Source organism: Apostichopus japonicus, chromosome 2 (genome assembly GCF_037975245.1).
Source record: "Apostichopus japonicus isolate 1M-3 chromosome 2, ASM3797524v1, whole genome shotgun sequence".
In the NCBI taxonomy this organism is placed as follows: Eukaryota; Metazoa; Echinodermata; class Holothuroidea; order Aspidochirotida; family Stichopodidae; genus Apostichopus; species Apostichopus japonicus.
Genome location: NC_092562.1, coordinates 24584755 through 24597746, shown reverse-complemented (window position 1 = coordinate 24597746; position 12992 = coordinate 24584755). Strand labels below are relative to the sequence as shown.

General features: G+C 36.5%; 1 protein-coding gene across 13 annotated transcripts in view; it reads right to left on the bottom strand.

The window, feature by feature from the left end:
- The window catches only part of LOC139982901 (3',5'-cyclic-AMP phosphodiesterase 4C-like), a 282309-nt gene that overhangs the window by 29446 nt on the left and 239871 nt on the right, over positions 1 to 12992 (bottom strand). For 12 of the 13 annotated variants that reach the window (XM_071996092.1, XM_071996071.1, XM_071996102.1 and 9 more), the window contains 3 exons: positions 7334 to 7389; positions 5182 to 5294; positions 21 to 114 (listed from right to left, as the gene is read on the bottom strand). In XM_071996092.1, the coding sequence (XP_071852193.1) occupies positions 21 to 114; positions 5182 to 5294; positions 7334 to 7389 (263 nt within the window). The remainder of the gene's footprint in view (positions 1 to 20; positions 115 to 5181; positions 5295 to 7333; positions 7390 to 12992) is intronic. The other variant, XM_071996081.1, reaches the window with a different exon arrangement.

The following is a 12992-nucleotide window of genomic DNA, read 5'->3' as shown; positions in this document are numbered from 1 at the left end:
AAAGACGAAAGAGTACTTACCGAGAAAAGTCTGAAAGAGGAACTCGGATACTTGATTGCCCGACTTTCCGGTATCGGAAAAAGCTGAAAGTTCTCTGTTTAACATCCGCTTAAACTGAAGAAGTCAAAAGAGAAGACCAGAGTCAAAGACAAAATAAACGTACATATATCTTGTAATATTAATTCCAATGTTACATACATTTGGTATCTTTACATTCAGTTTTAAAATTTAATTGATTGGGCGAAATTAATTTCCTTTTAGATGGGCACAGCTTTGCGTAGGTGTCTATTTTACATGAGTAGAGCAAGTTAACCAGGGATTGGAGCACAAACTGGTCACAATCAGGTTTATAAAATCCATTTAAGTCTTTCTTGAAACAATGGTTTGTGCTTGGCAACATTTATAACTTTAACAGGATTTTTGTTGTACTGCAAGCCCCCATCCCCACCCCCCCAAAAAAAGTAAATTCTGGTGAGTTTTCCATCTGCGTGATCCCTTTGGTGGTGAGAGGATGGTCTGTGCTACACATATGGAGGGTAGGAGAGGGAAGGGGTACGTGGGAAAACCTACATCACACCAGACTAATAGTTAATATAAAATATATACAAAACAAACTTTTTTTCCACGTAAATCATGATTCCTTGTAATTGCCACTGTTCATGGCCTTGTCAAACTAAACATATGCTTTTCTCGTGCTAAATAAAATATATTAAAGCTAAATCCACTTTACATGGCTGGCGCCCTTTAATTCATTTGAGTGCTTCACTATAAAAACAGAATTACCTGCTCTTACTTAGACCGAACCTCAACAACTTGTATGAAGAATCACTTCACAGATGTTACGAGAGGCATATGATATTACATCTGAATTCCACTTTCCCTGTCTCTGACCAAACCAAGCATTTCAAATATATGTCTTCCTCTCAAATATGCAGCCAAGATCTCTCGAATATTTTGATGTACAATTCATATTTAAGTCATTCGATATGGCCGGGGACCAGTCATAAGAGCCCCCCCTCCCCCCCCAATATAGATGTGTAAAATCGCAAGCAAAAATTTTCACTCTGTTAGCGTTTCCAGCCAGGGTCTTTTTATAAGGTTCATGCAGGTATTTCCCTATACAGTATTTCAGTACACTGTATGGATATTTCAAGTGCTAAATTTTTTGTAAGTTTTGATTTCAACAGAATTGATATCCTTGATGAAAAATCATGGAATGTTGTGGTCATTCCTTGAAGTTTCCCTTGAAGATATATCTAGCAAGGACAGATGAGGCAACACTTGGGGAGTCAAGTATAGACATATGTTTAGCAGTGGTGCAAGCACCAGGTGCCTGGGGGAAAAGTCAGGGGGGAGGGAAGGGGTGGATAAGGATGTGAAACAAGGGAAATAAAACATGGCATAATGTGTCTTAAACCTGTTCTACCTGTTCTTTCCTATTATTAAAAAGGGACAGGTAAAAGCAACGAAATTTAATAGTTAAGGACTTAAAACTGTGATACATTAGTTAAACTTTTGTAAACAGAAATCTGGGAGTGAATCCAGTAAAACTTCACATCAATTTTGCTGAACATTGCAAATCTTTGGTTTAAATGCTAAAAATCCTTAAATCTCAAAATTTCAATTATTATTCATTTGAAAAATAGGTACATTTTCTTTGGGTAAAGGCAAAAGAAGGTTTTAAAACAGATTCTTCGTCAATTTGAAACTGGTCAGCTAAGTTTGCTATATATATCTATGCAGTGATTGCAAACCAACATTTCTTAATAATGCTGTACATTTGAGGGAGGCAGCTGCCCCAGATGAATGCATGTTTGTAAAGTGAAATTAACACCTATTTGGCATTTAGCGTTCACTGATTGACTTATTCAAAGTATTCAAGTTAGTCAAAATAATGTAGCGTACAGCCCTTGAGTAAACTGGCATTTTTCATCATGTTATTTAAGAACCATGATAGGCACATTAATTGGAATGGTAGAGGATGGGAAAGGGAGGGGAGGAAAAATGGGAGTGCCTCCCTCAACCCCCCCCCCCTTCCACATAAGAATCTTTTGAATCTTTCTAGACATGTTTTAACAAGATATGGAAGAATTGTTTGATTAAGAAAGATTATGGAATTGCAGAGAAGGGAGGGGAAGGCAGCCTATATGCTGACTACTTACATGAGTATCTTAAACATTCTGTGTGGGAATCTTATCTTGCCTTTTGCTGTATACATAAAAGCAGACCCATAATTCTTTTATTGTAATTTCTCTCTCTAGATTATTTGGAAATGGCAGCTGGTTAAAGGTATTAAATATCCCACCAGACCCACTGAGACATCCCCTGTACATGCTACATCAAGTCAACATAATATGTCCCACTCCATACATTTTACCAACAAATGGTAGGTGTACCTGCACTTCTAGCTATGTAAATAAAATTAATGGGCCCTAATTCCTCACAACTAGATAAACGGCACCCAAACTGCTTTATCTTGGAAAAAGATAACGTCACAAACAGCCATTTGAGAGTTTGATGTATCGCACCACGTCAGAGTGAACCAAAACTATCTGCAAACAAGGTTTAGAGCTACTGTTGACGTCACAAATGCCCTCGCATCCCAAACACATCCATCAATGTCGCTATCACAACCTGGATGTGTCGTCCTTGTCGCGATCATGCTCGGTGCTGTTAACGCAGCCGTCGACACATTACGGTATCACTGAACTTGCAACAGAATCTTATCGCATGATAACAGTGTATATATGTGCTTGTTGGATGCAAGGCTGGAATTATATTTAACCAATCAAGAAGTAGGCTGACAAGACTTGTGTCGTGGGGGGGGGGGGGAAGGGGCTGTTGGAATTTCAATGTTGGAAAACTGTCAATGAGTTCATTGAGAAAATGCCAAATGCTTAGACTATAAAGTATGAAACAAGCTTGTTGATACTGCTCAAACACTGGTGGGGGAAAATAAAAGAAAATAGATAGAGAGAATTTAAGGAGAAAGACTTATTTCTACTGGCCAATTCAATGCACTGTGCATGCAAAATATGGGCTGCAGGAATGAAACATGTACATGGCTTACAACATTGCTATATATATGGCAGAGTACGCAGCCGACACAGGCCAAAGCAGCCTGGGACTGGGGAAAAAATTTAACCCCTCAACGTTGCACTAATAAGGACCCTTACATTATTTAGGCCTTTGGTTTCACCCCCTACTGGTTGGTCTATACAGCCTACACACATATATTGTTCATTGAAAAAAAAAAAAAAACTTAATTTTCATACAAATTCAATGTATGTAATCAATTTCTTTCTATACATTTCTTGAATAAAGATGTCGAAATTAAAGCAGAGCACCACTCATATGCATGCAAACTTATGGCTGTTGGCTGTGCTCTAACACTCTGATATTCAAAGTGAAAGCCACCATCATTTTTACAGGGTCGCCAAAAATATTTTACAGGGTCGCCCACCCCACCCCCCCCCAATTTTTTTTCGGAAGAACATAAAAAAAAATTGTGCCAAATTTTATATTTGTGGAAATCACAAACAATTACTTAAAAAGTTGCAAATTTAAACTGAACACCTTAATAACTCCCCCCCACCCCCTCCCCTTCTCCAGGCTAACATCCGCATCTCTGTAGGGTCGCCAGGATAATGAAGGTGAACACTGAGGTTACCAAACATATTAATTTGAGTACCAGGGCTATATTTCCATATATAATGTATGTATCTATATGAGCAACCATAACCATAGCAAGTATATTTAACAAGGAGGGACCTATTTATTAAGTCATTTGGACTGTAAAAGGATCTTGCAAGTCATTCTAAACTCTTTTCTTGACATTTTGTTTTCTTATATATATTGCTTCAAACCTAAAATGTCCTCCTATTTTACAGTGTCATCACTGAGACCACATGTGTACAGCTGCCGGTCATTGTTTGCACTAAAACATCAAATCAGTTTAGAACATTTAACTTTCCATGACTGTGCAGATGTTTTCTTGATAGGTGATATTAGTAGCATTCTGCATCACTTAGCCCTCTCATCACCCTCCCGGCTATATAGAAAAATACAAGCAAAACACAACATTTATCTTTCCACGTTCTCCTCGACAGGCCTTATAATTCTTTTTTCTCCGAGCTATCGGAGGTAAATGACTTCTCTACGAAATACTCTCCCATGTTGGCGAACACATAAAAAAAAAAAAAGAAGCTAAAAAAAAAAAGAAGCTAAAAAAAAAAAGAAGCTAAAAAAAAAGGAAAAGAAAAAAAGAGGAAATATTAAGAAGAGACATTTGGCCCAAAGGGAAGTCACAGCGAGATGATTCATGAATAAACATGCCACTCTCTGACTTCATACTGAAATGTTTCAATATCTCAAAGCAGAGTTTTTGTTAATATACTGTGTAATAAGAGGAAAGTTCTACATTTTTGAACTGGGATTTTTAATTTCTGTTCCACGTGTATAAATATCTTTGACCCTAACACAGCATTTTGTTTGAAAGGGATATAAGGATATCAACTCAAGAGAAAATTTAATTTTCACATATGACAGAAGAACATAAATAACATATATCGCCAATAATTTACAGAGCTGTGATATTCATGTTGGAATGATGCCACATATGGCAGCACTTTCTGGTACTCTGACACTTGGCCCAGCTGCATTCCAATCTCAAACCTGTGTAGAGATCCCTGATCAATCAAGGGAATGGGGGTGGGTGAGGGGTGGGGGAGTGAGGGACAGCAGGTTCCCATAAGAAGCAGATTACATTATTAAGTTTTACATCAATGTTGAACAAATTATTGGATGACTTTTAAAAGGCACAAAATAAATTTTGATCAGATGTAGATCATTGAAAATTCCAAACGATGCTCCATTGTTGATATTATGTTAATTAATGGAAGCTGTTTTGGTTGAGTATTAGAATTGATAAAACAAAGGATTAATGGATTTATGCCTGCCCTGAGAAACCAAGGGCATCATAAATTTAAGCCTTCATAAAAGGATCAAGCATTTCAAGAGATTCTGCATACATGTTAAAGTTGAATATCTCGAAAACCAGAGTAGCTACAGACACATTTCTCACAATCTAGTTTTTCTTGTACTATGACTTTTAAAAAGATGGAAATTCTGTCTAAAAGTTTTCCTTCATAAAAAGAGAAGAAAAGTTAAAGTTTTGTTTACCTTACTGGTGGCCAGGTCACTGACTGACCTATATGATTGCATACTCTCCAACTGTTCAAGACACCAATCCAACTCCTCCAAGGTCTCCGAGGCTAGCTTGCCATAAGTCTCATCTGAAATAGGGGAGGGGTGAAGAGGGGGGTGGAGAGGGGGAAGAGAGGAATGAATTAAACATTAAATTCTGCTGAATGGAGATTATATTCACCCAACTCAGAAATGTACAAGGCACATCTGCTTGCAGGCGACAATATTTAATTAAAAATCACATACAAAATCAAGGAAATAAATTTGGTTAAACATTTGTGTAGCAGTTGAAGGGTCTGAAGTTTTCGCCTCTTAATAGATAACTACGGGTTCCTGTGTCCAAAACTACAGTATATATACAACTTTGCACTAAGTGAATAGCAACCTGACCATTTTCCATACAGTATATACTGGATAAATCATTCCCTGATACAAAAATGTCAGTTTAGCCTTCCAGTACTTGTAGGTCATATCTACAGTGGATGATGTTTTAAACCATGTATAGCAATAATAATCTGAGCAGTTACTTTTTATTTATAATTTTTATCACCGAGAGCAAGATCATCACATGGACCAGATTATCTTATCCCATTTGACGAGGACGAAGATGAAGGGATCTCTTATAGCATTAAAAGGATCGTCTTATGCCTAATAGGGATCTGGAGCTGATAGTTAAATAGGTCTGTAATTTAACGATAAATTCTGACGGAAAAGGGGGGGGGGACCTGCGTTGCTGAGCAATCCTGAATGAATAGATCCCATGTTATGGAGGAGTCGAACCTTTGCGATGAGAGTTAGTCTCCGAGCATGGATTTATGCAGATAAATACCGAACACCCATGGGCTAATGAGAACTGGTGGCATACATCTACATATTAATTAATAAGAGTGTCAGAAACCTTTGAGGGGAACGCTCCTGTCGAGACATGACTCCGAAAGAGCTGAGTATAGGCTAGCTAATACATTTTCTGCATAAATTATTTCTTTCTATAGATCTGATGAAATTAAAACGGCACACAGACGGAATAAATAGTAACTGGATGTTGTTACCACTTTCATATTCTAGTAGAAAAGTTTACTGTAGAAGATTTAAAAGTCAAAGCTGTGCGTTCAATTCTACTTTACGATGACTCTCGGATGTTAGTCGATAAAGTTAGAAGAATTATTTTAAATTGTGACTGTTTTAGCCGGGGAGCGGGAGAGGGGGGTTGGGGAAGGCCTGTTCTTTTCTTGGTGCACTCTGTAAGACTTAACCATGGATATATGTACTACTTTCATAAATTTATATGTGAAGAACATCAATAATAAAACGGAGCAAGCAATGCTTTTCTATACATTGATCTCATTGGCCTTTATACAATGATATGGGTCAGTCCACAGAGTAAAGGTCCAATCAGTGTTCCTCTTAAATACAACCAGCCTCAATAAACAAAGTAAAACTTACGTCAGTGTAATCGATCTATATCATTCTCCTAGCTAAACATTAACTGAGGAAAAGCAACATTAATGTGCTAGGCCGTACCACTGATAGTTCATTACATTGCATACAGGTATTAATTACCCACTTGTTTGATGAAATATAGTTTCCTAATTACAAACTATCAAGTTGCTCCAGTGTGTACCACTAGGACACCAAAAAATGTCTCTTTTTGGCAATGAGTAGTTGACCCACACATGTCTACTGGGGTACAGTATGTATAGATGGTTTATTAATATATGCAACAAAGATATGCAAAACTGAAGTGAACAGGGCAACAAATTAAGTCATGATAGTCACTTTCCAGGGTATATATGAAGTAGTGGGAGATACAACATTGTAGCATTAATGTGACTCCCCATGTTGTACTTCATTGTGTACCACCTAAGGGACCTAAATACACCTTGAAACACAACTACGAACGATGCTGTCAAAGGTATAAAAGTGGAACGTTTCTATAATTTATACCTGCAGTTCGTCTACAAACTACATGTGTATAACACAAATCCAGAAATTGCTTTTCCTATCAAAACTAAATAATAAAATTTATAAAATGAATTCAGAAATATAAAACAGGGGGGCTATTGACTCGATGGACGTGGTTTGGTAGTCACCCAGGGACCACAACAGATATTACAAATGATATACTCACCCTGGGGTGGTACATTGGTTTTGACTGGCGGCTGTTGGCTCCTCGGTGACTGTCTACTGGTGGTTGGAAGGAAAAGAAAACAAGCTGTTAAATACATAGATAAGTATGTGACTAAAAAAAATAAAAAAAATAATGAGATGTGAAGAAATTAAGGGAGTTTTGAACTATATCCATATATGCGTTTTAATAATTCATCAATATAGATAATATTTAATAACAAAAGTAACAATGGAGCCCGGGGAGAGGGATTAATAATAATTGGAAAGCTATGTATTGACGCTGTGGATTGTAAGACTACTAGCACTGATGATATCACAGAGAGATATTATGTCTTGAATTACAATTTTCTTCAACTAAAGGACAAAACCGACCAAATGGAAGAATAAAATTACTCAAGGAACTTAAACAAAATATGAAAGATGACATAATCAATAATGGTGGTTATAATCCTTCAAACCAGGATAATTTCATATCGACAGCATGCGGTGTATCTTTTTCCTGGAAATTGGTGAATATAAAATCTTCTGTGGTTGATAGTGGAGTAATTTTCCAATCTGCAAATCTGAAATATTAGACTTGCTGGTTAAAACTGCATAATTGCAGCAGCTGGATGGTTCAATTACAGCTAAATTCTGTCCATAATTTACCAGCAGAAAGTGCATTACACTTGAATCTGCTAATTTATTCATTTGTTTTGTCTTAGCTATATTTTGTTAGTTTGTTGTGTTAATATAAGTTATAACAGCTGTCGTATATATGTAGCAGATTTGCTAGTTTTATCTAGCTATATTTGATTAGTTTGTTTGTGTTATAAGTTACAACAGCTGTCTTATATACAGTAGCAGCTTTCTAAGTTGCTTCTTATAATTATATTGCAATGCTAAATTTCCTCACCAATATAAGAATTGGGGGGTAAAATTTCAGCAGTTTAATGTCATTGGATTCTAATTAACATCAGCTAATTGTGCCTTTAAAGCTGTTGACATTTACGCAAAAGGCTGCTGCACCATAGTCAATGTTGATTTCCAAAACAGAAAGGAAGATGAGGACTAGACCTACCACACTTTCATAGCATGGTTACATAGCCTAGCCTTATAATGATTGGTGCTGAAGAACTGGATTTTGTCATTGGAACTACAGAAAATTGCAAATTCTTGGACCAAAACATAAAAATGGAAAGAATTCACAGAGACAATTTCCCTAGTAAACTTCTCAGAGGTTGAGGATATTTATATTATAAAAATATATATTTTCCTCAGCTTTCAAACCTGTCCTCGATCATGTGCATATTAATAATCTCAATATATATTGATGATTATAACATTTTCTATTAGTCACTACTGACTTCATACATTCTAGAATGTTCTGAGAGAGTGAAAATGCTAGCATTGGCCTCGACTTTTGCAGCATGTGTTTTTTTTTCATCGTAGACCTGGCCCCATAGGAAAAACAAGATATTCTATATCTACCCTCATGGAGATATGCTCTATGAATAAAAAAAATATCATAAATATGCATCGCCCACTGCAGCATAGTTGGAGGGGAAAATACATCGCTTGCATGTTAGCTTACACCTCCACAAAGTATATACCAGAGATTGGGAACTAAGATCAAAGCATACATATTGCCTAGATAGATAACCCTTGCCTATAGCAAGATTATGCTTCAGATATATTGAAATTTAATTTAATGATAGACTAAGGAAATAATCAGACTTATAAACTTAACATTGAGGGCTCCTCTGGAAAGCAGTGCTTCTGCACTGAGCAGGACTACCCTCATTAAAGATGACAGTAATAAAAAAATATAATAAAATAATAACAAAAGAATTTATTTATTTTAAATTTGAACATACCTTTATTTATGAATTCAGATCAGAGGATTTATGATTGAATATGGGTGTAAAGGTTTAACTGTTGTGTACTGACTTTGATTCCCGTAACCTGCTGGTGTCAGTATTTAGTTTGTTACTTTAAAAGACTTCCAAAATCACAAAGTGGAAGACAACATAGTAAAGCAAAACGGCAAAATAAAATCATTTGCAAGTTTGACATTTTGCCAAATTTTGAAGGAAGACTGGATTTCATTTTTGGTGTTGAAAGATGCCACAAAGTGAATAAATAAAGATACCAAATATGTCATATATTATTATGGAATAGTTTTACCTTTCTGTGCATATATTCCTCTCATATGCACTAGCTAGTACACAACAAACTAAATCAGAAATTCTAAATTCTACCTCAGTCATCCTGTAAACCTCTCCATCCCCCCCCCACCCTTGAAAATTTACTGGTGCAGGCTTATATGTGGAACAGTTAAACTTAGACAATGCAGTTGGGCTTGACATCGAAAAGGGGGGGCATTAGGGTGCAACGGGTAGAACAGAAAACTTGGAAAAAGGGGAAGGATTGGAAACGACAGAATGTGAGTATGAGAGAATTGGAAGAGTAACAATGGCACAGATTTTTTGTATAATTGCCAAATGGGGAACTGATGGGACAACAATGCATGTGTTCAAAGAACAATGAACAGACACAAACAGAAATTTCAAGTGCATGCATGCCAATAGATTGATTGCTATTCAGATTTTTTATATTGGCTCCCATACTTCTTTGATATGATATAAAAGAAAGCCTACAATTTTAACTTTCCTTTGACAAAATAGACAGGACACTCATGGAAGAAGCTCAAAGGGCAATTATGCAACATTATATGCCATCGGGGGGAGGGGGGGTCATCTTTGACGGAGATGGCAGTCTTTCATTTCTTCTCGGCTATTCACTGAAAACTATTGCCACCCAACCACAGGCCTCCCTATAGCTAGCAAACAGTAAAAAATATTAACATCTTAATTTTTATTATACTCGAGCTTTCTCAGGTCAACACAGAAATATGTGCTTCACGCCAAACCGCCACCCCCACACACACACTAACCTAAATTTAGTAAATTAAATCATATCTTTCTATAAAAGCAGTTTTTGCTCCAAGTGACATAAACTTGCTTTAGGGATTGGACGTTAAATCAATACATTGCAGGTGATGGTAGGTCACGGCCGAGTCAAGATTTGCATTTCCCATAAACAACTTCCTACCAGTGAGTATAATCTAAATAGGAGCGAACTGATATAAAATTGAGGACGGGCCAACCTATATAAAAATAGTACAATGAAAGATATCTGTTACTCAAACATAAATTTCTTCACTGTAAATTTCACCAAATGTTCTAGTTTACAATAAACCTTAGAATCAAAACATTTATTTAATCATGATTGCAATATCCATAAGGGGGGGCGGGTGGGGGTTGGTTGTTGATCCAGGCAGTCTGGGTATCCCCCGCCCCCATCCAATCCCCGGTTAAGACAAGACAGCCATGAAATGGGTACAAATAGGAACAGGGGAACTTCCTGTATATAAATTGTTGAATTTAATATTACAAATTAAGGATACTGTATGGATGAATTTACTTTTGATTGACGAAAAGAGAATCATATTTTAAGTATCCTGTTGAAATTAAAGTCTTAAAGTCCTACCTATCAGGGAATAATTGAAGTGTTTAAATTTTGCATAGCAGTTTTGAAGACTCAACTTTATTTCATATAAAAAACTTGCATTTGTATAGCAATGTGCCTAGTTTGCATGGCACTTTGTGATGCCATAATGGATAAATTAATATTCCCCCCGCCACCCCCCCCCCGCATATTACTCCATAGATATATCGATAGCTGAAGTTGTCGCAATTTACACTAAAAGGTGGACTCGAGCAAATATACAAGTCTGATACCAGAGCTTTGTTAACTGAAAACAAAACAGGTTTCGTGCATCATTCCTTTATTTTCTCCACTCTACTTGTACTGGACATTCAGATCACAACGGGATGTGAATTGTTTAACAATTATACAACTGACCGAGGTCCATTCATTCTGTGATGGCATTCAAACTATGAAGTAGAAATCGTGACAAGTCCCACTGGGTTAGAACAACAATTAAATTTGAGGGAGGGGGGATTTGTGGAGAATCTCATACTGAGTAAAACCATGGACATATCTCCCATGGTTGTACTCAAGAACCATGGGGTGGTGGAAACTTCTTTTTGATTAATAAAGGATATATCCCTTCATTGAGTTTAAAGGGTATTTATAAGTGAGAAATAATTTAACCAATATCTCATTTTGGCATTATAAAACTTTTTCTGAAATACCCCAGCTAAGCTGAGTATTGCATCATGAATGTGATCTTAAGAACCTTGAAAATGACTAAACTTGTCCTCAATAGATAAAGTACAGAAGGTACACATACAACACACAACATTGTGTGAATATAACCGCTGCTGAGATCAACATTCACGTCACCACATCCGTCTTGCCACTGGCCTATATTGCAAATCTTCCAAATTATTCTCTGAAACGTTTCAAATTATTTTTTGTTCTATCGTATCGTGTATTAATGATACTTCTATCGCTTCAATGATGATCATTAATTTACATTACAATTATTAATATCACAGCCTGGTCATATAATGTATATACATATATATATATATACTTCATGTTTGGAATACACTCAACAGTATACAGTACAACTAACACACTCTTTCCACTCGCATCGGATAATTTACTCACGACAGCTTTTTCTGCTCTGAATATTTTCCCTTGTAAAACTAAGTCTACCAATAATTTCCTCCCAGTGACCAAATTACGTCATTCTGTGGACTCCTCCACTTATATCAGCGAGAGTAAAATGCGTCACGACCCACTGGCAGTCATTACCTCCTCCTACTACCTACTCTGATCAGAAGCCTAAACGTTATTACTCGATATTGGTGACAGTCTTAATACACACTCTACGACACAGTCTTGTAATCCCAATGTTGGTGAACATAGCGTGCACTAGCTGAGCGACCGAAAGAACTTCACCGTTATGACAATGGTGAGGCAGGAACCAGCCACTTCAGAGATTGAATTTAGAGACACGGGGAAGGAGGTTTTTGCTTTGCCCTTCAGGCTGAAAAGTCAAATTCACTCAAGTGCATTACTATTCAATAAAGAGATCTGTTTAAATTTTCTCGCTAAAAGCTGTAATAGCGTTTCTGGTAAGAGCTATATATATGAGCAGTTAAAGGTCACCCTTATGTTCGAGGCCCCTACCAAGGAGACTATTTATTTTTCTTGTCTCTATTTTAACATAATGATTCTTACGACCATCTGCAAAGTCATTACAGCTTTAGATTAGATGAATTACTGTTTTTTTTTTTTTTTTTTTTTTTTTAAATTTCATCCCCTGGAAAAGAGATCGAGTGACACCAACAGTATTAAATTAATTTGATGATAATTGATTAGTTCGCAACTCGAAGGAACAGTTTAAAAGTGGGTTTCGATTAACAAGTTGACATATCTTTTACATCTCTGATCAAAGCTCAAGTTCGGCTCAGATCCTGAGCCGCTCTTAATTAGTGACCACTTCTTGTAAGCAGGAACGTTTTTGGGTTTCTTTCTAAATGATTTAAGAGTTGTGGCGATCGTTTGAAGGATTTTGAGTATGATTTTTATTGTATTTAATTAATCCACAATATATTTTCTATATATTATCTATTTTCTAATGCAAAGTAACTTTGTATCCTCCAGAGGACATTTCTTCAAGTGCATTACAGAAACTTGTTTGC